General features: G+C 38.7%; 1 protein-coding gene across 1 annotated transcript; it reads right to left on the bottom strand.

The window, feature by feature from the left end:
• Positions 1–1802: 1802 nt before the first annotated feature.
• Positions 1803–27578, bottom strand: LOC124269491 (sodium-coupled monocarboxylate transporter 1-like). Its single transcript, XM_046704509.1, has 12 exons — positions 27301–27578; positions 12531–12599; positions 12363–12414; positions 12075–12142; positions 9525–9605; positions 8735–8808; positions 6839–6976; positions 6400–6535; positions 5789–5877; positions 5515–5633; positions 2492–2562; positions 1803–2068 (listed from the first exon to the last, which is right to left on the bottom strand). Exons 1-12 carry the CDS (start codon positions 27496–27498, stop codon positions 1961–1963), a joined length of 1203 nt encoding a protein of 400 aa, XP_046560465.1. The 5' UTR covers positions 27499–27578; the 3' UTR covers positions 1803–1960.

Below are 27578 nucleotides of genomic sequence, written 5' to 3'. Positions count from 1 at the left end.
ATTTGGAAACATCGTCACACAATTATGGCACATTTGGAAACATCGTTACACAATTATGGCACATTTGGAAACATCGTCACACAATTATGGCACATTTGGAAACATCGTCGCATAATTGTGGCACATTTGGAAACATCGTCACACAATTATGGCACATTTGGAAACATTGTCACACAATTATGGCACATTTGGAAACATCGTCACACAATTATGGCACATTTGGAAACATCGTCACACAATTATGGTACATTTGGAAACATCGTCACACAATTATGGCACATTTGGAAACATCGTCACATAACTTTGGCACATTTGGAAACATCGTCACATAACTTTGGCACATTTGGAAATTAATCCTTCTAAAGCAAAACAGTTGTTTGATCTGTTAAAGTGTTCTTATCATTATCCCCTTTCCCTGCCCCGATGTTTTGGTTGTACGACACCCGGAGTATGCAACAATCGGTTAAAATTGATCACATAGTCAATCTCTGTTGTTTCATTGTGTCATCGTGACCCGGTGACAAGCATCTTTGATTTTAGATTTATTCAACGTTTTGCCTGGTTCATAATCGATTTGTTTGTTTGTTTGTTTTTACTGTGTAACGCCGCACTCAGTAATATTAGAGCTATATGGCCGTGGCCTGTAAATAATTGAATCTGTACCTGACAATCCAGTGATTGACTTCATGAGCATCAATCTACGCAACTATGTGTCGAACCTAAACACCCGATCCCGCTAGTTGCCTCTTACGACAAGCGTGGAGAATCACAGTGCAGGGGCTTGTGTCACAGGCCCTCAGGTCTTTGCGAGGATTAAAGATGTTAAAAATATATAAACAAATTGAGATGACCCCCGACTCGAAACGCTTAACAGTATAATACATTATGACAAGGCCGGATACTTTGCTGTACCCCACCCGCCTGCTTTGCCGATCGCTACGGTACCATCGCATGCAATCGATCAAAACTTAATGTAAACATAATTATGCATGATTGGCATGTCGATCACCACTTATCACACCTACCTCTTCTCGATTGAAACCCGATTTTGATCCTCAACTAAACGATCTTGACATAAATGAATAACGATGTGTAAGCGCAAAACGGATGTGTGGTCGAAGCAAGCCAACAATCGTTGTGAAAGTTAAAATATATATACTATTACACATCACATATTGCACTTGCATACCCCACTTGTAATTTGTAGTTTTCTGTTCACTATAATATAATTTTCCACTCATGTACTTATATATTCAGTTTGTACTGACTGCAGATTTGGGTGTATGTTATTTGTCATTTGATTACCATACACGAGTGTTAGTGTGCCAATTCTGGTTGCACTGGTAGGCCTGTGACTTTTTGCTGGTCACATTAACCTTACCTACATAAGTGTCATGGCTGTATATATTATGAAATGGGAGAATACATTAATTGAAGAAATGATTTCCATTAATACAGACCAATACTTACAATGTTGGTGTCCGATGAAGGAAAGATTATATTTGATCAATTTATATGATTATGTCATATTTTATGCGTTCAAATTGAAATTAGAGGCATATTATATGCCATTGGTTATTTCTACATCATGCATCATAAGCTACCTTTTGATATGCTACATGACTATGTTGTGAAAAGTTTATGAAAACATTTTTGTCTCAAATTGGTATCGCAAGCAATTTTGGGAACTCATATTCAATCACCTCAAAATGACACTTATAGCAAACAGAAGAAATGGAACCATTTTTTTTTCTGAATCCATACACAATAGTGATTACAATTAGTATTGGTTCCATCAACTAACATGAATTACCCACGGAATTATACAAGCCCCTGCTCTATCAATTATAAAACCGGTTCTTCACGGGTACAATGCTCCGTAACAATGCTCCGTAGCACGGCTCCAATAATGATGACAGAGGTTTACAACATCCCTTTCACACGCCCATATTTCCATACGTTAATGCAGGATTAGTGTTACCATTTTGTTGCACCATGGAATCAGAGCTCCCAAGAGAAACATGCCAAGGACAGGACCACCGGTGGCACCAAAGGCCGCAAGGGAGGACTGGAACAGAATATATTGGCATTATTGCCAGCACTCAAAGCATTACATAACACTCTATGTTGTGGAAGGCGATACATAGTCTGTAAATATCCAGTCACAACTGCGAATACAGGTTTCAATCTGTGTATATATGCGAATAGCTGCTTACATATATATATATATATATATATATATAATAGAAATAACCATTTAATATGCTTCTAATATATATATATGTGTGTGTGTGTGTGTGTGTACAGGTGTTTATTTGCATATATCTGCGAGTGAATGAGTATATGTGCCTGTCTCCAGGTACAACTGTAATTATTTTAATGCACTTTATATATCCCTGTTTATCTGGCTATAGCTGTTGTATGATGATTGTGTGTGAAATTGACTTGAGCAGTGGAGTTCTGGTATCTGCAACTGTATTGCACATCCAACCTGTGACACTGGGCCTTTCATTGAGTCTGCAGCATAAGCCAGCCCAATAGCCAGGATACCGTAGACAAACACTGAAAGATAGACGCATGGCATTCAGCAAACAGTGGGAGAAGAATGAATTTTGTTTCTTTCACCATCACTGCCATAGTAGTCCGAAATGAGAAGCAGGTAAAACCTCAATTACACAATGCGTCTGCACCACCAATATCTACTCCTGTTATACAAGTAATTAACTTTACCTTACATAAATACAAACCTAAGACTAGACGTTAATGTCTTGAGGCATGGATTTAAATGTAAACCGGGTTATGGTTTACTGCTTAACCAACTGGCAGATATTGACAGACAAAATGGGTTCCGTTAAAAAATGGAGTAGGTGTTTAAAGAACCACTAAACTTTGTTTTTTGTTACTCTTTTAACCATTACATATGAAAGATTTGTGGTTAGTCTTATGCGGAACACCAAATTTATTCTTTAAAAACTTGTGGTTAATTAATACCGAGCGATTAAAAGTGGCCAAAAAGTCGCCTGCTTCCCTCTCGCCCGCCAACGAAACCACAGACAGGTTACGTAACTCTGTCGCCAGAGCACTGCAGTGACGTCATATGAGGAACGATTTTCAGTTAGTTGTATAGAAAGTGTGTAGCACGCTCATCATTTTGATGATTTCTCGACATCAACGACGACGTGCCGAATCGTTGCTTTGTCGTCAATTGCTCCTATGGGTCGGGTGATGGTGTCACCATGCACAGATTTCCACAGGGCCCCGCAGTTCGTGCTAAATGGGTTATGTTTGTGAGTGCGAAGCGAGCGTTGTGGAAGCCTGAAACGATATCTTACTTGTGTTCAGATCGCTTCACGGAAGTTAAAGAATCAAAACTACTTACTAGTTATAGTAAAATATGTATATGATTGATGACCATAAAGATTTTCCATAACACAACTTGTAACATAACGATTTCTTCCTCGGAAGTGAGGTTGTGTAACAATAATATTGTAAGTAGTATTATATTGACAACCACCTCGCTGCCAGGAGAAAAATTGTTATGTTATACGCTATGTCATGCAAAATCCTATTGGCCATCAATAAAATACATATTTTACTACCAGTAGAAAGCAGTTTTGATTTTGTAACTCGGTGAAAACAAACCTAAATAGCATTTATCCACAGACTGGCGGATGTTCCCGACAGGGCGCCACCATTTTTGAAAATCGTAAAGTCTGTTAGAATTAATGAGATTATAGTTTGTTTTCATCAAGTTAGAAAATCAAAACTACTTTCTACTCGTAGTTAAATATGTATTGGAATCATAACCAAACGGATTTTGCATGACACAACTTATAACATAACGATTTCTTCCACGGAAGCGAGGTGGGGGTCGAAGTCACAATACTGCGCGATAAATTTCTTGCTACATTCACATGGTTAATGTCCACTCACCAGTATGTAGACACTAGTCAATGTGCGTCTTTATATTTGGTCTTATAATCCTAATTAGTTTATTATCATACTTTTATGCATTTTGAAACTAAATAAAAAGCTGACGATCTGCTGATACTTATAGTGAATTTATAACAGAACTGTAATATCTAGACATTTTATAGTTTGCCAATGTGAATCATAATTCGCACACACACCCTAGTGTATGTTGTCTGTCTCATTACACTTCACGGCGAAAACAATGATTCTGTTGAATGCTACGACAAATGAATAAAAAACAAAATGCAAATATTAAAATGAAAACAGATTAAAGTTATAGGAACAATGTCAGGCCATTACCTTGTTTTAGGAATGTATCCATCAATATCGACAAAACTGTTCCAAATGATGTGTCTTTTAACAGTTTAATATACGAAAAAGTGATAAATCTTTTCAGGTATTGGTGTATAGTCTCACTGGTCACCCAAGATAGCACACCTGGCAACTAATTGCATAATGTCCGCCTTTCATTAAAAACAGTAATTTAGTTAGCCAATAATGGGCAATCAATCAATGTATTGCCGGTAAATCCTTTGAAAGAAGGACGTTGTTTTTACGCAGACACCGACACGGCAGAGTGTATTCAGTATAGATTAGTAAATCTACATACATAAACACTACCTTTTGACAAATCCGCTGCGTAAGATAAAAGTAATTAATCAATCAGCGTGTTATCGGTTAATCCTTTGATCGATGTTTATAATGTTGAATATTTACTCCAGACACAAGAAATGCCAAATGGGAACCTTTGTCGGGTAATCTAAGTGTGTTACCACTAATTATACCTGTTATAAATTCATTAACTGACCATCAAGTGAATGATGACAAATAACATGTGTAGGTTTATACCACCTAACACGGGTTACAATGAGTATTAATTGCTGTATTGCATGTGAAAACTTATGGGCCGACACTGTTTTGAGAATACAAACAGATTTTTACATGACATGATTAAATATCGAGGTAAAAAAACACAGAAATGGGATCAATTTGGATCAGTCATTATACAAATAGGGCCTAACAACACCAATCAATTGTGACAGAAGCGTCTATGAAAACAAGTTGTAACTCGGAAACTAGGCAAAGCAGGAGACAAAATTAAATGCCAGTAGATTGTGAGAACATATAGCTTTCATTTTCCACAACAATTTTCACGATTTCAGGTTTATGAAAGCCTGTAAACAAGATAATTTACCCCCTAAAATGTAGATGAATTCTGCATCGGCCCTCAAAGCTATTCCTCATATGACGTCACAGAGTCGCGCCGCTCTGATTGGTTGAAATTTCGTTCGCGGGTGAGAATTGTGCACTGTTGTCAAAACGGTCGATTTAAGTCAATTAAAGGTCGAAATGAGTAGTTTTAATGACGGGGTTTCATTTATAACGATGCCAGTTAGTGATTTATGTATTTTTACCCCCTAGGGTTTATGTGACCTTTAAAGGCTTTCAGATTCTTCTATCGAACAAATTGGATTGTGAACCTGACCACCCGTGTGTATGTACAATCCATCCGTTGTTAGCTGCTGTGAGCAAAATCTTTACCCAACACTTTGGCTAAAATCGTAACAGCGTAATCAGACGTTCTGTTCCTCTGAAGGCACGGTCGAAGAATATCCTCAACAGTGTTGGCTGCTAAACCGTTGATTCCAGAAGACAGGGTGCTAAGAAAACAAAATATATTAAAATCATACCTCGTTAAATACATTGATGAGGACAATGGCTTATTGCTCATGTGCCTGACTCTGTATTCTTCTAACAGTAACTTGTAACTCTTTGAAACACCTTCCGTTTTGCCTGTCCTTGCATACATACATACCTGAGGGCGCCACTGAACAGTGTAGACATGTACAGACCAGTCACGCCAGGGTAGGACGACAAGAGGTTCATCATGAAGAAAGGCATCAACTACAAAAAGGCAAACCATGTTTCGATGACAGTCTGGTGACATCGACATTATAACACAGCAGGTATATAAACAGTAACAGTTCCCTTGTAAGGAGGATGCAACCATCTCCACATTACATGTCTAAATTATTTTCTGTTTCTAAAGACTACATCCACCTCAAGAACAACATCGCTGCTATATTCGTCCACTGTTTCAAGACAACAACATTGTCACATTTAGACATTACTCCAACAAGTAGCACTTCATGACTGCCGCACCCACCAGACACTTACACACATCATTCCCATGGCTTCTCCAGTCAGTATCATTCTGCTACTCGTGTTGTTTCTTCACAACAGTCTTTCACGGTGGAGATCAATTTGTACATTATCTTGCACCATAAGCAGGACAGTGAATTAAAGTGACAAGTCTTCACACCAACACAAACATACTTCAAAATATTGTCCTTTATTGATCACTACATCACGATACCAATACAATAAAGTTCTACTTGTATTACAATGTTTTATCTAGATGTTCACCTGGTTCCGATTAGACACGTATCCCGCCTCGTGGGGATCACATCCAAGTTGATGGAAGAAGCCATAGAGAGCCAGTCCTGTTGTGGTGAGCAAAATCCCATACACAATCACCATCGGGACATTCAAGAGGTAGGCACTGAAGTGAAGGCAGTTACACAAATAATATGAATATAAGTTACAATGTCTCAATGAGACCATAACTGAAACCTCGGGGAAAAGTCACAAGTAATTGTTAAAATCCCACGAGCAGGGGAAACCTGCTGTCAGATCAAGATTGTTGCATCAACTTCGCCAAAGGGACGCAGTTCTGATCTAATGAATTCTAGTCACTCGGACGATAGGTACACCACTGTCTTACCAAATCCAGAAACAAACTAAAACAAATTTAAAACATCAAAATGCATACGATAAGGAAATTATATATAATAGCTCTACTTACACTTTGGCTCCTTTCGGTGTCGGGATTGCAGATATTCTTTGCACCATCGACTGACTGAAGAGGCTGACATACCAATTAAAAAATCCACCAATCACAAGTCCCCAAACTGTATGCCGCACCCTCGGATCAGGATCAAATCTAAATTAATGTTCAAGAGACACAAAGTGATATGAATGGCTAATAAGTGAGATTTAAGCTTGAAACCGTTTATCACTGTGTCCGCATAATATGTGAGAAAAGCAATAGAGAAACAATTCTGAAATGGGCTCCAGCACTGTCAGGGGGTAGTGTGACAGACAGACAGAAGGTTATTCGTAATATCGGCCTCATGGCCTATAATACAGTCACAAACTTTGGCAGTTTCGTGAAACAGTGGTCATAATTTGTATTGGGATCTTACTTTAAAACATAATGTAAAAATAGTGCTGTGCAGTATATAACTTGGGGGTTTTTGCATTGCAAAATTGACGGCAGAGTGAGTGGGCCTTTGTAGACATTTTGTAATTGTTTGAAGTAACTGTCTCTGTACCGCTGATATTTGTCACATCGGAAGAATACATGGTTCTCAGTTTCTGTTTCTGCGGCATCACATAATGAACACAAGTAGTTCGTACGTGGGGCATCCTCATTAAGTCTGTACATGTTCACTTTAAAGTTGTTATTCGAAATACGACACTTGATAAGTGCACGGATCAGATGTTTATATTTTAGTTCTGTTATGTAGGACGCCAGGCAAAGTTCATGTTTAAACTGTAAATAATGGCTGAAAAAAGTGGAGCTGTTGATTTCGTTGTGCCAAGTTTGGCTGGCAATATCCTTCAATCGTTGTTCAAAAGTATACATGAATAGCTGAACGTTAGCAACGCCCTGGTTTCACCAGACATGACAAACCCCGTTTCTGAATAGTAAGTTTCTAACATTGGATGCCCAATTTGTTCTGCCCAAGTCATCAAATGTTTTTAGCATTCTGTAGCACTGCAGTGGATAACGTTGTTCATTCATACTTAGTATCTTGAACGAAAACTTTATTACTCGAATCTGTGTTAAAACGTAGATGGGGTAACGTCCAAGCTCTCCAAGTGTGGCTTTGTTTGAAGCACATTTTCCAATTTTCAGAAATAGTTTGACATACATAGTATGGACCCTCTCGATTACATCAGAATATTTATGTCCCCATATTTCCGAACAGTATAGTAGTATAGGTGCCACTTTTCGATCAAATATAGTTCTTGCACTTGAATAGGTTAGTTCTTGATACTTGTTAAAAAGTCTGGAAACAGAGAGGCAGGCTTTACTTGCTTGTTGAGCAAGTATTTCACAGGCTTTGGTCCACACGGGCCTAGATGAAATATTATGCCGAGATATTTGTAGTATGTAACCACCTTAAGAGGATTTTTACAAAAAGTCCATTTTTCAGAATGTCTCAGAATTCATCCGTTACGAAACACTATGATATTTGTTTTGTTAAGATTCAGCTGTAATCCCCATTTGATACACAATTTTTCCAGGATATTAAGTTGGCGCTGAAGACCTATTACACTGGCAGCAAAAAGGACGATGTCATCCGCAAACATTAGTAGCAATAGATCTTGTATATCGTGAGTAACAAATATTCCATTGTTGCCTGATTGGTAGAGCTTAATTATTAACGTGTCCTTTGATAAATTATGATATGAAAACATCATACTTGAATCAAATAGGGTGTTTATCCTCTTGAACGTCAAATACCACATTGTGGATATATTATATAACATAATAAGATACTATTGGTAAGAGGTATTTGTAAAAATGGCACACTGTAATAGCAAACGTCAATGGTTATTTATCAAAAGGAATAACAATCTTTAAAGAAAACCGAATTCCGAGTTTGTCCTATCATATTCTGATGCTACATACTCATTAAATTGTAGTCTCCCTTCTTCTTGTGCAACTCTTGCTACAGTCGTCACTCCTCCAGCCTTCATAATTCCCTAAAATAGTGAAGGAGTATATTTGTACGTCTTTTTTAACGTTATTCTAGCAATGTCGGGGCGGCCGTAACAAAGAAGTTGGCTTTACATTTTGTATTTTAGTTTGGAATGAACCCAGGCCTTTCGCCTAAAACACGAACACGCCGTATATTCCTGCTGTGCAACATCAACCATCAAATCTGGTTTATATGTAACACTCCAAGCAACATGAACAGTTATGCATATGTGTATTCAGATTGAGGACATATATTCATAACCTCAAAGCCTTTGGAATATTGTCCCCATGACACCTTCGATGTGATCTACAATGGCACTCAGATAATGTACCCCTGATGACTAAAGTCAACCCCAACATTCATGAGCAGCAGCGAGGTCTCGCGTAAAAGACCTCATTGTTGATTCGGAATGCATCCGTTGTTATGGAAAGGATCATTTATTGTGAGAAGACTATTTTCCTCGTCCAGTTGGTTGTACAAGTTTAGATGTTGGATATCAAGAGCATTGGTTTTATTGCTTTTACTATATTTCAGTTGTGTCACGACCTAAAACATTGACCCAAATCAGGGCTATACTGCATAGAAAATACCAATCATTGATTTAAAATGTCACTAAGCATTACAGACAGACATCGGAACCAGATCAGCTGAACGTCATCATGAGTCGTTTCATACATGAACCGTAACAAACCGAGGATCTATCACGCCCAGTCGACGTACCAGAACAATCGCTGTGAGCATTCCTCCCAGCATGACCGTGGACTGGAACACGTCGGTCCACACCACACTCTTTATACCTCCCTGTAGTGTTAGCAGATATAAATACATTAGAATTTCAAAGAGTTCTTTTTCGTTAGAAGCAATATATACTGAACAGCAAAAGAAACGCAAGTCTGGCTTTTTGTCACGTTTTTGGATAGAAAACCACCAAGAGTATGTCTTATCATTAATTCTATAGAAAACACTGTCAATTTAACAGCTGAAAGGTACTGTTGACATTGAACTTCGATAAGTTGAAACTGATCACAGTCCGTCAAATGGAGATACCCCTGAACCCGAAAAGTGAGAGTCTCTTCAGTACCGCGTATAGCCACCTTGAGCTTGCACACAGACTGTGCAATGTCGCCTCATTGAGTTCACTAGAGTCTGAAAGAATGCCTGTGTTCACTGGAGTCTTTACGCCTTAGGCAATTGGTTCCGCTCAAACACCCATCTCTATTCCAATTGTGCAAGTGTGAGTGGCTGTCTACGTGCAGCAATCCTCCGTCCAATTTCGTCTCAGAATGTTCAATGGGAGCCATGTCCGGGGAAAGAGACATCCATGGAAAAACGTTAATGTTGTTCTGAGCCAGATAATCCATCGACACTCTGGCTGTGTGAGAGCTGTAAACGTCGCTGGCGTTGTTGACGTGTCAAAATTGGCCCCACATATAACCTTCGGCAGTGGATTCCAGGACGCCTAATCGTATCGCTGGACACTGCTCCCCTTGACCAAAGAACTAAGGCTGCTGTTACTGTTGCTGCTTGAGTTTGGTTCCTTAGATGAGTGACCCGGATGAACCGATCTTGCGCATGAGTTGTCACTCGTTGCCGTCCGGTAGAGTGATGATCAGCAGCAACCCCGGTTTGCTGATGACGTTGAGCAAGTCGTGTAATGGTGGTAAAATGACAGCCCAATTGTCTAGCTACAGCAGTTGCAGAGCTAACTCCGTGTAACTTTCCAATGGCCATTCCCCTCTGCTCTGTCGTTAGTCTAGGTATTGTTTATGTGGCTTGTACACCTCCTAGCATCAATCCTGAACTGATTTTTGACACAAACCTTTATAAAGGATACCTCAGAGTGAAATGCATGCTTTCCATTCAGAACCATCGATGCACATGCTAAAACTATGGTTTTGCTGCACTGTTGGTGTGTTTGTGCGAATGTTTCGTATGGACGTCAAACTGCATGACATCATCTCATCTGGGATCGTCACGTCACTTTACCATGAACCTTCCATAAAAATGAACGCTTACCTTCATGAGATTTAAATTTTTATAACTTGCATTTCTTTTGCTGTTCTATGTTGGAACGATATTTCTGATCCTGATAGGCATTCTAAAATAGAACAGAACAGAATAGAACCTCTGTCGATCTTTTGGTTTACGTGTATGAGGAAAGAAAGTTTGGCAAATAAAATTTAACATGACTCCCCACACATTTTAAACACAGAGTGAGTGAGTGAGTTAAAATTTAAAGTCACACCGGCAGTATTTCAGCCATGACTCAGAAAGTTGTACATACATAAATGAATAAAAAGAAAGTATATACTTACCTGTCTGCTAAGACAGTAAAACAACTAGATTATCACAGAAATACATTTAAAACTAGTAATTAAAATCTAAAATACTTTAACTACAAATGACAAGACAATATAAAACAGGCTATAGATCGCCAACAACTGAAGGTAGATCACCATGCTAGGGACCATGGGGACTTACAGTACATTTGCTTCCTGCATGGACTTTTAAAAACAGAAAATGAACTTTTACCGTCTGGCAAATTCCACAATTTTATCAAATAGAGCCCTGAAATCGTTCATTCCGTCCAGCATCGGCTTTTTAAACAATAAATGAAATGTTTAAATACAAATCTTATCTTTACCTGTATATGTACATTGTTGTTGTTATATTAATCATAACTGTTGTACCTGCACATTTTTAATCTGTGCTCAGTAATTTATTTTACAGTACATTTACCTGTGAGAAACGTTCTTAGGTTTATCTCATTTATCCTATATTCATATGTGTGCTCTGTGATAATGTACAGCAAATTCCCATTCAGGGTAATAAAGTTTTTTCTTCTCTTCTCTGCACCCATATGCACTTTCATTTGCTTTAGGATCAACATATGTTTCCCACAATTTGCAAAGATATGTCTGATGGTAGGAATTGGCATTTCATTAGTTTTGTATGATTCTGTTCAAAGCCTAATCAAAGGTAAGTGATTCCAGTGTATCCTTTAAACCACATATCTCTATCAATAAAGATAAAATTACTAAATGGGAATATACATTTCTCATAATTAACCAACCAAACGTTTAATGTATGGTTATACTGAATCAACGCAGTTTATATATATTAGTGCATATAGACTGTTTTCAGTTTTGATTACGATCAACATATGTTCCACTCAATGATATGTCTGATGGTAAGAACACATATCATCGCCCATATCAGGTATTAACATGATATCATGTAATATACTGTAGGTATATGAATTTTACTCACAATGGATGTGTATATTGTCCCAACAATGCCCACAATGACAATCGACAACCACAATGGTAATCCTGCCACTGAAAATAAACAAAAATCTGAAGATAACCGAAATTCTGATCACAGAGATCAAATGTGAATAGCCAAGAGGTATCATGAAAATCTTGGAATATATCAGGAATTATATTTTCCTGCGACAATTCATATTTCAACATTACTTCAACAATGTTGACATCCCAAAGGGATGTGCCATGTAGTTTTGATTTCAGTGGAATCAAGGTGAAGGGGGAGTGTACGTACCTGCCTGGAGTGCCAGCCCCGGGGAAAGCAGAGCAATTGCCATGTAGACTAACTGGAATATACAAGGAAGTATCATTGTCATAATTACACGGCTCCGTGTAAAGGAATGTCCCAAATCTGATGTATTTTATGTTATCAAGGAAGTGATTTATGAAAACACAGACCTACCGTTTGTAACATCCCAATGCATGTGCCCAAAAGCCGGACAGCATTTGAGTCGAACCTCATTCCAAGATACTGGAAAAACACAACACATGGATCTAACTTTGTTTCTTATGACGGAGAATTAGTTTGTGTTGCAGATTTTGCGTTGTATATATTTCCCAAACATGTTTCTTTTCTAAAAGCAACAGAACCTCTGTGCATTTATTCAAAAATTTTTGTTTAAACAACATAAACAATGCAATGGCTGTGATCATTTCGCCATGACAGGAAGACGTCTGTCCACACCACACTCTTTGTATATTTTCATTGGACCCTTCAAGATCCGGCTTAAAATTGGTCTTCAGTAACCATGCTCGCAACTAACGGGATCGGGTGGTCAGGTTCGCTGACTTGGTTGACACATGTCATCGTACCCCAATAGCGTAGATCGATGCTCATGCTGTTGATCACTGGATTGTCTGGTTCTCACTCACTATATTGTGTTTGCCCTTTTGTCTGTGTAAACACTTGTTATCCGCTTGCAATATTGGCATATGCTATGAATTTTGACAAAAGGTTTATTTCGGTTGCATCCGACCACTTTTACACTTTCAACATTTAGATCAGCAAAAGGGTACACACTATTGTTGTTATGGAACTGAACAGGGAGACGATGAGGGATTGGGTGGGGACTGGCGTTAAACTGACTGATGCTCATGTAACCTACAATAGTATCTATTTCCAAACCAACCATACATATAATAAGTACATCATACCTTCTCGAAAATAAAAGAAATAATGCTAATAATTTTATCAACATCAAGTCCTCGTATGTAACATCTGTCTGGAGTAAGGGATATTAGTGATCAGGGAAGGAAGCATTAAACATTTATTTTCATGGGAAATTAATCCTCAGTTGTGTGTTTCATCTATAATATACAGTATAACATATACGAGGCTGAATTTCTGCTCGGCTTGGTAACATAGGATATCGTTAAATAACGGTCAACAGACATATTCTGTTCCACTGATATTCCCATATGAACTAGAAATAACATGCAAAACAGAATACAGTATTCCAGCAATTATTTGATGTCAACATTTCACAACTTTTGAGATGCCATAAAGTATTCTGTTTCAACATAGATTTTAATGAGCGTGATACGATTCTTGCTAATAGGGTCACAACATTTTAGGTTTCAGTGAACCTTTCAGAAGCTTAGAAACTCTTTTTTCTGATTATGTATCATCCAAGACAATTAGTCGTGTTCAGTTTGACCTATAATATTGAGAACCTCAAACCCAATTGAAAAATCCGTGTGAAACCTTTTGCATGTTTAGCAGCCTGTACCTATTACATCAGATAATGCTTCAAGTACGTTCGACACATATTCTCCTCTTATGTCACGTCAGGGATACAGCACAGACTGATTGTTGCATCTGGATATTCGTGCTTGGACATACGATACTGTCTCAAGTTAGTGTATTAATGTTATTCAAATGACATCGTTCGACAATCATCTTCATTGTGGCCCGAGCTGATTATTAAACAAGATAACAATAACGTTAACGGTGACTCTGTGCGTCGGAGACACATGTGACCTGATCATGATAATTCTGTATGTTAGTGGTCGGTGTACGGGTTTCGATTGCAAGAGTTTGCTTTTGCAGGTAGACAAATTAAAAGGCACTATATGCTAGGTAGCGGTGATAGCAGTGGCAGCACCTTGCCTTACCCCAGCAAGGTTGTTGTTGTTGGTGGTTTGTTGTTTGACACCACACTCAGCAGTATTCCAGTCTGGACAAGACAATCCAGTGATTGAATTGACAAACGATGACATGTGTCAGCCAAGTCAGCGAGCCTGACCATTCGATCCCGTTAGTCGCCTGTTATCACAAGCATGGTTTATCCCAGCAAGGCTCACATCCAATGTCACTTGATGCATATTAAGTCATAATTAAAAAAAAAAAATAATTACTATATAGGATACCGCCGTGATATTGCTGGAATATTGCTAAAAGCGGCGTAAAACTAAACTCAGTCAGTCAGTAATAGGATACCTGCACAGCTGGTTTAGCATATCTGACAGTCATTGTACAACACATTTGGGATTAACCAGGGTATTAGCTCATAATATTACTTGAGTAATGTCATTCTAGACATAAATATATCCTGTCTACATAATTAATTTAACGTTTGCCAGTTTCGTATAGTAAAATTAACAATTCCTCTTACTATGATAAGATGAACAGTCCATTTTAGACATCTCGTGGACGTGATTATGCACCGAGTTTTTTGTGAAAGTTACATAATCAGATAGAAAGATTCACTTTAACACCATCACGTTGATGTACGGAGACTATACTCTCTGCGTAACGAGTCACCATAAATTTTCACAGGTTTATGCATGTCACGTAATGAACATTATTACCGGCTCCTGTGACAAACGTTTTAAATGTATGTATTATTTGCACTTGGGTCTCAAAACACTTTTATATTAGTTTCAGCAATATTTCAGCAATATCACAACTCATATCATCATATAATTCCGTATTGCATATAATACTGTTAAAATTAATGGAATGACAATATGAGGGAACTAATTATTTGATTGTAACTATCCTTGAGCTGTACATTTACCATGCCCTTGCCTTGCACATTAAAACGCATGACATTCGAAATTATGCATGAAGAACACGTGTTGAATATGCAGACAAAAGCAATAACGTGATCCCATAAATGGGCAATTAACTGTGTAGTTGTAATGTTAGTGCTTAAAAATAGCTGCAATACATAATGTAATTCATAGTACCCATGAGCCAGAGTCTTCGGCTAAACACCTGTCAACGAAGGACAGTAATACAACTAGACTATCACAGCTATTAATTTAAAACTAGTAACTAAATCTAATACAGTTTAACTATAGAAGACGATACAAAATAAAAATATTGCCAGCAGCCGAAGGTAGATCACCATACGAGGGACCAAGGGGACTTACAGTACATTTGCTTCTTGCATGGACCCTAGCTGGATTTACACAATCCCTTCAGCTATATCTTCAGCTATATATACTGCAGTTAAAATAATAGTAAGTTTGAATTTACTTTGAAAGTTTTGGGACTTACGTACCCTCTCAGGAGTACAATAATTTTACAATACTTTAACCCCTTTCGAGGATACAGCCACTAACAATCTCAGTTGTTAATTCAGACTACTAGTCATGAAACATTTTTTTTCTATTTACACAACGTTAATAAAGATTTATGTAATAACTCTATTCCTTTTAAAAATGCAATAATTAAATGATAATTTACACTAAAACGATCCTTCAATGTTTTGACATTGAAATGTGTATCACTTGTGATGGAAAAATCAGTTCAGTCAAGCAAGACATGCTTGACCGTGATTCTCTCATCACAAGGTATGCAAAACGGAGGATCCTCACCTTTTAACGGGTATTCATGTGTATATCGAGAATGGCCAACGCGGCATCTTCTTAAAATGATTTCATCAAATCTGGACTGACAACCCAGGTAAGTGTAACCAATATAGGGTCGTATAGCATGTAATTTATTAATACTTCCCACTTCTTCTGCATCAGATCACGGATGTACGATCTAAAGGTAGCATTCGGAGTATGTAATGAGAAGTGGTGTCACAGATTTGTTGAGTGCTGCCTTAGCAGCAAACTCGGCCATGATGTTACCAGAAACTCCAATGTGGCTTGGTAACCAACAGAGGACGATGTCGTATTGGCCAGTAGCAAGATCATTATATAATTCAATTATTCGATTAAAAGTGGATGTTTACAAGAGAGATTTTTCATAGTCTGAAGGCACGAAAGAGTGACTGAAAAGATTATATACTGTTTATATTTAGGGTGTGTATTAATATATTTAAGAGTTGTTAGTATTGCATTTGCTTCTGCTGTAAAAATTTAACTGTCATCGGGTAATCTAGAAGATATTGTTCTGGACCCAGATACAGTGGCACAAGCAACTGCGCCACCATCCTTGGACCCATCTGTAAATACGGATTTGTAGGTATTATATTTACTTTTGAGCGATTAAATTCTTGTCTATATTGTAATTCATTAATTCATTTAGATTTTTTAAATGTGGTCAATCTACGGTCAACTTGTGGTCTCACTTATTGCCATACACGATGGAGGCGCAACCTAGTTTCGAGCGGATGGGTGATCTGTGTAAGTGTAGGAGGGTAGTTTGGTCCCCTCCCCACTTTGAATTAGAAACGACTTTTAACGAGTCAAGTGCCTTCAGGCATTTATTTGTGAGGTATTTGATATGCGGAAGAAATATCACGCATATTGGCGTGGCCTTCTTGACAACTTTGATGGCAGTGCCATTTTATAATTCGTTCAAGTCATTATGCTGTTTATATTTTACGACAGAAATGTATACAATTTGTTTTTGATTTAGAAAATTTAAAGCCGTTTTCAAGACACCATTTATTTATTTTATTTAAACACATCTGCAGTTGCCGTTCTATAGTATGCATACTTATACCGCGACAAGAAATATTAAACTCATCCACAAATAATCATCCATCGATTGGTTAACACTGATACTAAACATTGTGACAGACAAAATGCTGCCTTGTGGCACACCCTGATCCTGATTGTAATGATCAGACAGGGTTGAACCCACTCGGACCTGTGATAAAACTGTGATATAAAATGAGGTAAACGACCCTTACAACCCAAATCATGTGAATCCTTTAATATGCCATGCTTCCAGGTGGTATCGTATGCTTTTCTGAAATCAAAGAGTTTCGATACTGCATGTTGTTTATTTTGTATCCATATTGTATCAAAAATATTTAGAAGTGTTTCCAAACATGATTCAGGTAAAATACTTCTTCTCCTGTTGTTTCTGGTATTTCTGAAACTCAGGGACATAATTGGACGAAGACGGATGCTTGGCGAGAGTTTCACCAAGCTTATTAGCATATCAGCCTTTTCAGTCAATAAATTGTCACCATCCTTCAGATGGTGGACAGTAGATTTTGAACCATCGCCCTTTATCCTTTTTGTGTTTCATGTTCCACACCTTTGACATCGGTGTGCGGGAATTTATCTTGGAAACATAATTTCGCCAAGATTGACGCTTATTTTGTTTAATTGTGCATCGAGCCTTGGCATTTAAAATTATATTTTATTTCAAATTAAGGACAGTAGGATCCTGGCCTGTTTACATTCAATATTGAACCATGGTTTAGGAATATGTGGAATTGCAGAGGACTTGGGTATAGTTTGATCAGCAATGTCATTGAGTATATCTAAAAACAACTGTGTAGGGTATTCGCTGTTTGCAAAAACGTCATGTTTTAAGTGATCAGTACGAAGTGTTTTATATAATGACCAATCAGTCCTGGCGAAGTTCCTTCTTGATAAAGGTGGATCATCACCAAGGCTGAGGGTTTTGAGAATGGTGGGGAAGTGATCACTCCCACATAGATCATCATGCACCATCCATTCAAATTCATTATACAAGATAGATGGAGTCGGCGAGTGACAGATCCAGTTAAGAATATGTTCCCATAGCTGGATGTAAATTATTGAAAATACATAAATTATCATCGGAAATGTATTCCTCAAGGATTTTACCTTAAGTATTAGTGTGGGCACTTCCCCACAGCGGGTTGTGTCAGTTGAGGTCACCCATAGTGAGACATTGATCATACGAATTTTGAAGCTCTGACTGTCGCATATTAGTAGAAGGAGGGATATACAAGCTGCACAGTGTTAATGCAATGTGAAGGGTCAGTCGAACAGCTACAGTCTGAAGAGTGGTATTAAGAACGACAGAGCTATGTAAGATACCCTGTCGTACTAAAATGGAAGCACCTCCTGCTGCTCTATTCCAAGGAGGAGAATAGGAGTGATAAGTCTCAAATTAAAGGTATCTGTGTCTTTGAGGTATGTCTCTTGAAGACATAATGCTGACGGTTTAAAGCTTTGTATCAATAAGATGATCTTTTTGAAGTTATTCTGCAATACTCTACAATTCCACTGCATTAAAGTCGATAACTGAGTCATGGTGGCGCAATTGGCGATCGTTCACGTGAATGTGAGGAGGAAAAGCTCCTCCGCCTGTCTTGTGAGGACAAAGAGACCTCCATATCTCGAGGTCCAAATGAATTTGGAGAGGAACCTCAGGGACAGTAAGTTGGGTTCTATATATTTTTTTTCCTTTCTTCTTTTTCGATTGATCTGTTGTTGCTTGGGAAGCAGGTGGTTTTGACGAAAAAGCTTGTGACCCGGACGTAGATTGTTGAGTGAGTAAGTGAGTTAAATGTTTAAATGACATCGGCAGTATTTCAGCCATATCGTGACTATATCAAGTTATATATTTATACTAACTATACGTATATCATAAAAACCTGCCAACGAAGGACAGTAAAACAACTACTTTATCACAGATATGAATTTAAAAACTAGTAATTAATTTTAATACATTTTAACTATACAAGACGATACAATATAAAAACAGGCTATAGACTGCCACCAACTGAAGGTAGATCACCATACTAGGAACCATGAGGACCTGACGTAGACTGGGGAAGTAGGGTTTGAGGTTGAAGAGAGGTTGAGGTTTTTCTGACTTGATCCATGTCTGACGTGCAGTAGAGGTCACCGCAACAGAGCGGGTGACTGTAGCGGAATAGGTGATACTTGACGGAGGTGAAGACTGATTAGGGAAACGTTCCCTGGCCTCAAGGTAAGAAATATTGTTTCACATTTAGTTTTCATTATTTCTGATTCCCGTCGAAACACAGGGCAGGACCTGGATGCAGCTGGATGTAAGACGTCACAATTAGCGCATTTGCGCAATCTGTATTTTCATGGTGGTCACCACAACGATGACACACCACAGAATTACGACACGAATGAGACCCATACCCTAAGTGTTCACATTTATATTGGGGACATATATCCATCCCGATGTTAAAATAACCTGCTTTGATCGACTGCGGAAGGGATGATCTGGCGAAAGTCAGGAGATAAGTATTAATATTGTGAGTTTACCCTCTTTCTCGATGGTGAAACGGATACCCAAGACGCCGACACCAGGCGATACAGGGGTGTTATACTCCAAAGAAGACGACACAAATAGCTGCATTTGTTTACCAACTCCATGCCACACTGCGTGGAAGCATTTTTTTATGAAACTGGCAATAGCTGTTACTTTTGTTCAACAAGCTCTCTCTCCAACTGTACCTAAATCTATCATTTCCCTAGGAGTACATGATAAGGCAATCCAAACATTTAATTCTTCTAAAGGTACCGCTTATCGCATTTTCAAAACTACACGTGTCCTTGAAAATTAATTGACATCTATTCTTTTCACTTTAGGTGTTAAATTCATCTTCCTTTGCTCTCGCTTAACTATAGAATTAGGATTAGAAATGCTGGAAACCTCCAACTAATGGCATAAAAAGATTTCACATCAAGTGAAGGTTAAACAGTTGTATGTGGACAAATGTTTTTGAACAACAATCACTGTCAAATATAAACACTGGAAGGTCCGCGAAACTGACCTGAATTTGAGATTTGCGAATTGGATGACTTAACCAGATCCTGCTGTCTATACCGACGAAGACGCACGCTCGCCACACTTTTGAGTTATAAGCGCCAGTGTCGCGCCTTCATGGACACAAACCTAACAGTGAGTGAGTGAGTTTGGTTTTACGCCGCTTTTCGAAATATTCCAGCAATATCACGGCGGGGGACACCAGAAATGGGCTTCACGTGATGAACGAACACTTTAACCACCAGGCTACCCCACCGCCCCCAAACCTAACAGCCTGAATAGGATCAACTGATGTATTGGAACTTGACATAAGCCTGGGAAAGTCCCTTGTTGACTTTCTGTGACTGGTGAGTATGCGGTAATTGATTGGATGATGAACAATAACCTGCATTACTGGTATCTGATTGGCATGGGTGTAGCCATGTGTGTTGACGTTTAGTACTTGTAATTAACAGAGGAAGATTATTCTAAATTATTATTTAAAAAAAATCTTAAGAGTTAATGGAGATTTTTAAGTGTTGATAACAAATGCAAATGAATTTCGTAATTTAACCATGCATCTCCCGTATGGTTGATAAGGAGAGGGATCACCCAATCACACCATGCCTGTTGGCTTCTAAATTAGCTTTATAAGGCCACGTCGGGACGATTTGCACTCAGTTCACTTCATACTGTCATGGGAGACCTAGAGGAAGGCGACCCCCGTGAGTATAATTAAAGGGACTGTTCGTTGCGGAAACTTAGGTTATACTTTATTTCCATTTTAATAAAGAATGTAAGTGTGTTGGATGTATCGACACAAGTACATTATTGTTGTTACCGCGCGGCGAGTGAGTAAATATTTTGAGTATATCAGGCTTATTTCAGGACTTGTTCCTACTTGTGTTATTTCTACTCTAGCAGTTTTTATAACGAACTATTGTAAAGTCAAACACCATTCGGGAGGGCTGGAATGTGTACATAAATTACTTTTTGGCGGTCTCTTGATGAGAACGACTTTAACCTTGTGTTGAGAATGCTGTGTGAAACTGTACTGTGCTTGTTATGATATTTGATTGCTTTGATGTGTGAAATGTTTCTACGTCTACGCGATCATTATAACCCCTCTTACGAAGTAAAGAATATCAGTCTATTCCATGTTTTCAAAGTGAGAAGCGGGGCTATGTGAGCTGTGCTCACTTCTACACTTCTTGGTTCTGGAGTGGATCAATGTTGTACTCATTAAAATAGTCATTCGATTGTGGGACACATCACTGCGTTCACTGTACTCTTTAACATGGTGTGAATCAGTGCTATCAACTGTAAAAGTTGTAATCAGCCTAAAATGTTTTCTATTCGTTTGTCATAACATATTGGCTGACTAGCTCTGCTTTTGATTGGTGACAGTGTCCTTAAGGTCATTGGGGCGGTGGGGTAGCCTAATGGTTAAAGCGTTGGCTCGTCACGCCGAAGAACCGGGTTCGAATCCCCACATGGGTACAATGTGTGAAGCCCATTTCTGGTGTCCCCCGCCGTGATATTGCTGGAATATTGCTAAAAGCGGCGTAAAACCAAACTCAGTCAGACTTAAGGTCATTAGAATATGTTAGTACCTATTCCTTTGACAATTGAATAACCTCATTACGTTCAGCACGATATTTACAAAGTCATGTGTACTCATGAATTCCATCTTTGTCGGTTCTTGATATAAACCGGTGATAGATCCCCTTCATGTATGCACATACTGAGTGAAAAGATAGTACACTTGTATGTATCGTGATTTTCAGTTATATACTACCCAGAGTGAGGCATTGAATACTATTTTAAAAGGTAATGCGACTAACTGTATGCATTTGTTGAAATAGCCAAAGACAATATCATGTGAAGTCATGGTTAAGTAACAAAACTCTGTTGTCATAGTTCCCCCCACAAACAAAGATGTGCCCAATAATCAGTCAGATTACACGTTAAAATTATTGTATATGAGCGAAACCAAAACGCTAAAAAAGTCACGAACACTCTCACAGTATCACGTACGTGATGCACATGTTGCAATCACAGTCGGGTACCTCCGCCTCATGCTAGCAATAAGATTGCCGAGGGAAGATTGTTCCTCTCTTCAGTAAGACCATGGTAGGCTTCCTGTAGAGTTGCCGGAAGCGTATTCTGGGAGTATTCGAGAACAGTATCTTGTACATCTTAGGCCAGCTGTCCGCATATGACAGCCATGTCATTGCATGTTGGTAATGATACCGAACCTCCTGTCAAAGGTTCGGACAAATCCTGTGCCGAGACCAATTAGTGACAGACCTTTGTACAACTAGTTGATGGAACAGCTCCTGATGTCCAGCAATATGCCTAACGTTGCTTCCATGTCACCGCCAGACCGCCTCACTCGGCGAAAACAGCATCATATCGGTTCAGAAGGCAAGATTAGGACAGTATAGTGTTCACAGATGAGTCTGGGTTTCATCTGGGCAGTTCTGGAGGTCGTCCATGGTCTACTGGCCCGACGAGATTTTGTTCTACCGCTACGAATACATAGAGGTAACGTCACGTTGCAAAAGGATAATACCCTCCTAAATATCGCACATGTTTACACAAACTCTTTGAGACAGCGTACATTGCTGTTGTACTACATTTGCCCACAGCCACTGTGTGGTGAGTGAGTTGAAGGTTTAACGTCCCATCCGTATTATCTCATTGAGTGAGTGAGTTGAAGGTTTAACGTCCCATCCGTATTATCTCAGTGAGTGAGTGAGTTGAAGGTTTAACGTCCCATCCGTATTATCCCAGAGTGAAGACAGAAGTTAAACATATACAATGTCCACGAAGGACAGTAAATAAAAGCAGCAATCATTTCTGCATCAATAAGAAAGCACTGTCATAACTGATATAAATACTAGTCAACTGTTCTTTTGAAAAACGTATGTGTACAATTAAACCTTTTGAAAGAATTATTGAGGCTTTGAATGTTGAAACCTTGATTGAACACCTTTGAGCAGTAGTCCTAGGACGCTCTGACATTTAGAGAAACGAGCCTGCTTAATTGTATCTGAAAAAAAGAAATGTAAACACCAAAGATTAGAGCTTTTGGAATATTGCTCGACATAAACGGGAAAGTTTTTTTGAAAATTGAAATCATCCCTTTCGTTATACAGCTTTGTGGAGAACCTCTCTCTGTATCTTTAAGCAAAGCCTTAATCTAAGATTAAAAAATATCACATATTTGTGGAAATAAATCTACGAATGTATAAACCTACACTCGATTCAGCTTTTAGCAGAGATTTCCAATGGATATTGAAAGGGTTTTGTCGCTTCCATCCGTATCAGTTTGTGTTTTTTTCTATATGAATTTGAATGTACTCAAAAAGAGACACTGCCTGACCCGTTTCCACAATGCACATGTCTAGGTGAATTTCACCCTCGGTCGTATTAACATGGAAATAGGACATGAACATGTCACATTCATTCACATACCTCATAAACACTTCTGATCCTTAGTGGGTACAACAGAGGAAGACTTGTAAATAAACCACACACGTAGGCGAGTGAAACGCCGATATACAGATAAAGTATCATTGTCCCATAGGTATATACGTCGGCAGGCACTCCCAGTAGGCTTATGGCGGACTGCAGAGTCACAAACATTGAAATAGCCACTGAAAACACGCCCATGCGTCTGTTTCCCAGAAAATAGGCAGCTTTAGTGTTGTTATCGCGGACAGCGAAAAAGACACCAATTCCAAGCGAGATTGACAGCATGGTGCCAAGAACTGCATAGTCAGAAGTACCAAGTTTCTGGACGGTCGCCATTTTGGAAAGTAAAACTGCTCACAGCATCTCAACATGTGACCCAGGTGTCTATGCGCAAGAGGTGTGCACATTAGTGTCAAGTGATATGTAAATTCAAGGCCATTTATTAACCCCCTTGATGCCAGAGAGGCATATATGTTCTTCCGCTTCAACCCTCACTTTGAAGTTGAATACAATTAACAAGAGTCATCAGACAATGACAAATCCCCCCCGGCCCTCCACAAATTTGAAAGAACAAATCATCTGACAGTTATTTGAAGTACAACTTGATATTTTTAGACTAAGTCCAAATCGTTCCCATTAAAAATTAAAAATGCCAGAAAGCTGCAAATAGCAAAAGGCAACACTTCTAGATCTGTTTCTTGATGCCAACTACTTTCATGTTAGACAAAGCAAAAATGCTGAAATTGAACTTTTAAAGTTAGGTGCATTTGTTTATTGGGTGTACAACGTTATACATAAGCACACAAACCCATTTCATAAATACTTATGGCGTTCAGATATCAGGCAGTATGTCGTTCGCTCACACTTTCCCGTAAGGTTTCCAAAGAAATCTATCGTCGCACAATGCTTTTATCGGTGTAGGATAAAAAGCGGAGAAATTTACTGTTTCTAATGCATAACAACACTTAGCAGTGTTTATTTTTCAAACCGCGTACGTATTTACATTTTAGTTTTCATCATCGGATAGGAAATTTAATATTCTACATTTCTGTGTGATTTTATAGCGACGGTGTTTAAAAAAGAACAAGGGTTGCGTCGTTAATATGACACTGGATGGGTTGGAGTTATACTATACTATTACTATTACTTAATAACAATATTAAGCCTTGTTGGTATAAGTCCTGATAAAAGAAAAAGTGTAGTAAAAAATCTTCCTTTCGCATGATTACCTATGAAACGTTAAGTACAGTCCTTACATGTGTTACACGTAATGGTATGCGTAGACGTTCACACGGATCATTAGACTTGAGCGTTGTGCATATGCCCGAAGAATGACAGATGTTAAAACATATGTTAATTTTAAGGCTGAATGCCCCTAAATACCTCAGGGCTATGTTCTAAGTATCCAATGAAAAGGCTCGCTGTCAGCTGAAACATGGCCTACTGCCGTGAAATGAATGTCCCCACCTCGCCAGTGTGTTATAATTATACGAATGGCCTAATTCTATTGTTGATATGTGTCGCAGCAAAGACGTTTCGTATACCCTTCCTCGCTTTCAGATGTGTTTATATACTTATAGGTCATAAGTTATAGTTATAAATATCTATGACATGTTAGTAAGAACTTTAAGTCTATTGAAAGTCTGTAATGATTATGGGGCGGTGGGGTAGCCAAGTGGTTAAAGAGACCGCACATCAAGCCGAAGATCTGGGTTCGATTCCCAACATGGGTACAATGTGTGAAGCCCAATTCTGGTGTCTCTGGAACTGGTCCGTTTCTATCAATCGGCTGCTCACGCCATGCTCTATATGCATTGACAACATAAAGTTAGAAATATCCAATCGAACAACATTTCATCTTGAAACATGATCATTCTATTTACGCAGATATCTTTTCTTCCGAGTGTCTTACGACAGAACTCTGTGTTTCATAGGCCAGTAGATAGTGACAATTTCAGTTTGTGTGTCTATAGGGAAAATACCTTTGACCGAACAAGCTTGACATTTCTCCTTTCCTCAGAAAACAATGTTTCATGCTGTCGTTTCTCGAGCATAACACCCCTGTGGCTCTGGTGTTGCAGCCTAACAACACCGCCCTTGATGAGTCGACCGCGGGTGTTTAGCACCTTTAAATTCCGGTTTAGAAGCAATCGTAGATACACGCATCCTCTTTCCTCTGATAAGGACGTCCTTTCACAATTGGCTGATTTAAGGCCAAGGTTCGTAAGCATCACATCCTCTGATTACATTCCCCCAAAACTGAATCCTATTGCAGCCAATTTTTTACAAGTTGATGTTTCTGCACACAAATCACAAGAAAATTCAACCCGTGAAGATCCGGGTCAGAATTGGTCTTCAGCAAACCATGTTGGTCATACGAAGCGACTAACGGTATGGATTGGTTAGGCTCACTGACTTGGTTGAGACATGTCATCGTATCCCAATTGCGTAGATCGATGCTTCTGTTGTTGATCACTGGGTTGTCTGGTTCGTGCTCGATTGGCCTAGGCCAAGTTTGTACTTCCAGAAATATACCCTTTTACCTCATCTTTTTACAATGTCTTGTCTATTTGTTCGTGCTTGAGCATAGTGAAGAAAATGAGCATCTTCATCAGTGATAATAAAGACCTAATATTAGCAGAGCACTAGCTATGATCATTTCGAAATAGGGAGCCAAAATGAATGTATCTGTGAACAAGTGAATGTTCATTTGGGATTGAAAGATAGTCTGTTCAAAGACAGAAGGATCGGATCATGGGTAGAATACTCCTGTCATGAACCTGCTCTGGCAAAACAACTGTCCCAGCTTGCAATGCAGGAACTAGGCTTTGGTGTTCTTGATGAGAGATTATGTGATGGCTGATATCTTGAATGAGTCTCTGGATTGAGAACGTTCTTGGCTGGCTTTAGATCTTGTATTCTACTCTTGTATCGACTTTAGACAACCTTTATAACGAACTTACATGATTCCATAATCTTCAGCCTGGAGCTATGTTCTCACATCCCAATAGTTCATTTTTATCTCAGTTCACCAATGGACCACTTCTTGGACAAATTACTTTGTTTCGATTTTGCCATTCCGACCAAAAATTCGATTCATGTGCCTAGAAACTGATTCACAAGGAGAGGAGTGCAATGCCCATAAGGTTTTTATTTTTAAGATTAACGCCTGAGAATTTAATAACTTTGCTTTACTGGCATATGGCTGTGTTAGCAAGATGTGTTTTACACTATTTCAAAACTCTTTCAGAAAAGCTTATCCATTCGATTACGTTAATGAGACTACATTGTCCGTGTATGTAAATAGTCACTATGAGAATTAAGCAAACCAACAATGTAACCCTACAAATACTGCAACACAATATAATATGTAGGAGCGTCAAAAACACATATGTAGGAGCGATCAAAACAAGACATCTCTGCTGAAAGCAGAGTCGACTGTACAATTGTGACTGTATCATGAGTATGTGTTTGTTTCAGCAGTATTACAGCAGTACGATGTCCACCTGAGGCCTGTCTGATGGGTACAATGAAAGAATATTTGTACAGCAGACATTTAAAAGTTTATTACCAGATAAACTAGATCTATTCTCTGAATTTACGTTTTCAATTTACGCCACTATCTGCAACACTGAAGTTTCATCAAAATGAAATATTCGAGTCTGAACTTAAGCAGAGACTACTTAATTCATTGTAATCGTATCATGCGACAAGGATAGGCTACTTATTCTGACAAAAACGACAGAATAAGAAAGTGCAAGGGACAGAGTCATGTACCTACCTCATAGACGCTTGTGATCTTGAGTGGGTATAGCAGAGGAAGGCAGGTGTACACACCACATATGTAGGAAAGTACGCTACCGACGTAGATGTAAGCGTACATTGTTCCATACGTGTAAACGTCGGCTGGCACTCCAAGCAGGGTTATAGCCGACTGCAGGGTCACAAACATTGAAACTGCCGTAGAAAATACCCCCATGTGTCGGTTTCCAAGCAAATACCCATCTTTCGTGTTGTTACCACGGATTGAGAAAAAGACACCGATTCCCAGAGATACTG

This window comes from Haliotis rubra, unplaced genomic scaffold (assembly GCF_003918875.1).
Source record: "Haliotis rubra isolate DU_JTF1 unplaced genomic scaffold, ASM391887v1 Scf1014, whole genome shotgun sequence".
In the NCBI taxonomy this organism is placed as follows: domain Eukaryota; kingdom Metazoa; phylum Mollusca; class Gastropoda; order Lepetellida; family Haliotidae; genus Haliotis; species Haliotis rubra.
The sequence above is the reverse complement of the archived record's forward strand: the minus strand, read 5'-3'. Positions and strand labels throughout refer to the sequence as shown.

Bases quoted from the DNA above. Each gene is read 5' to 3' on its own strand.
- LOC124269491 (XM_046704509.1), bottom strand. From the start codon at position 27,498: ATGGGGGTATTTTCTACGGCAGTTTCAATGTTTGTGACCCTGCAGTCG. The intron at 6,977-8,734 runs GTATGTAGCATC...ACATTAATTTAG, and splicing joins GGGAGACTACAATTTAATGA to ATTTGATCCTGATCCGAGGG. The intron at 6,536-6,838 runs GTAAGTAGAGCT...CCTTCACTTCAG, and splicing joins ACACCGAAAGGAGCCAAAGT to TGCCTACCTCTTGAATGTCC.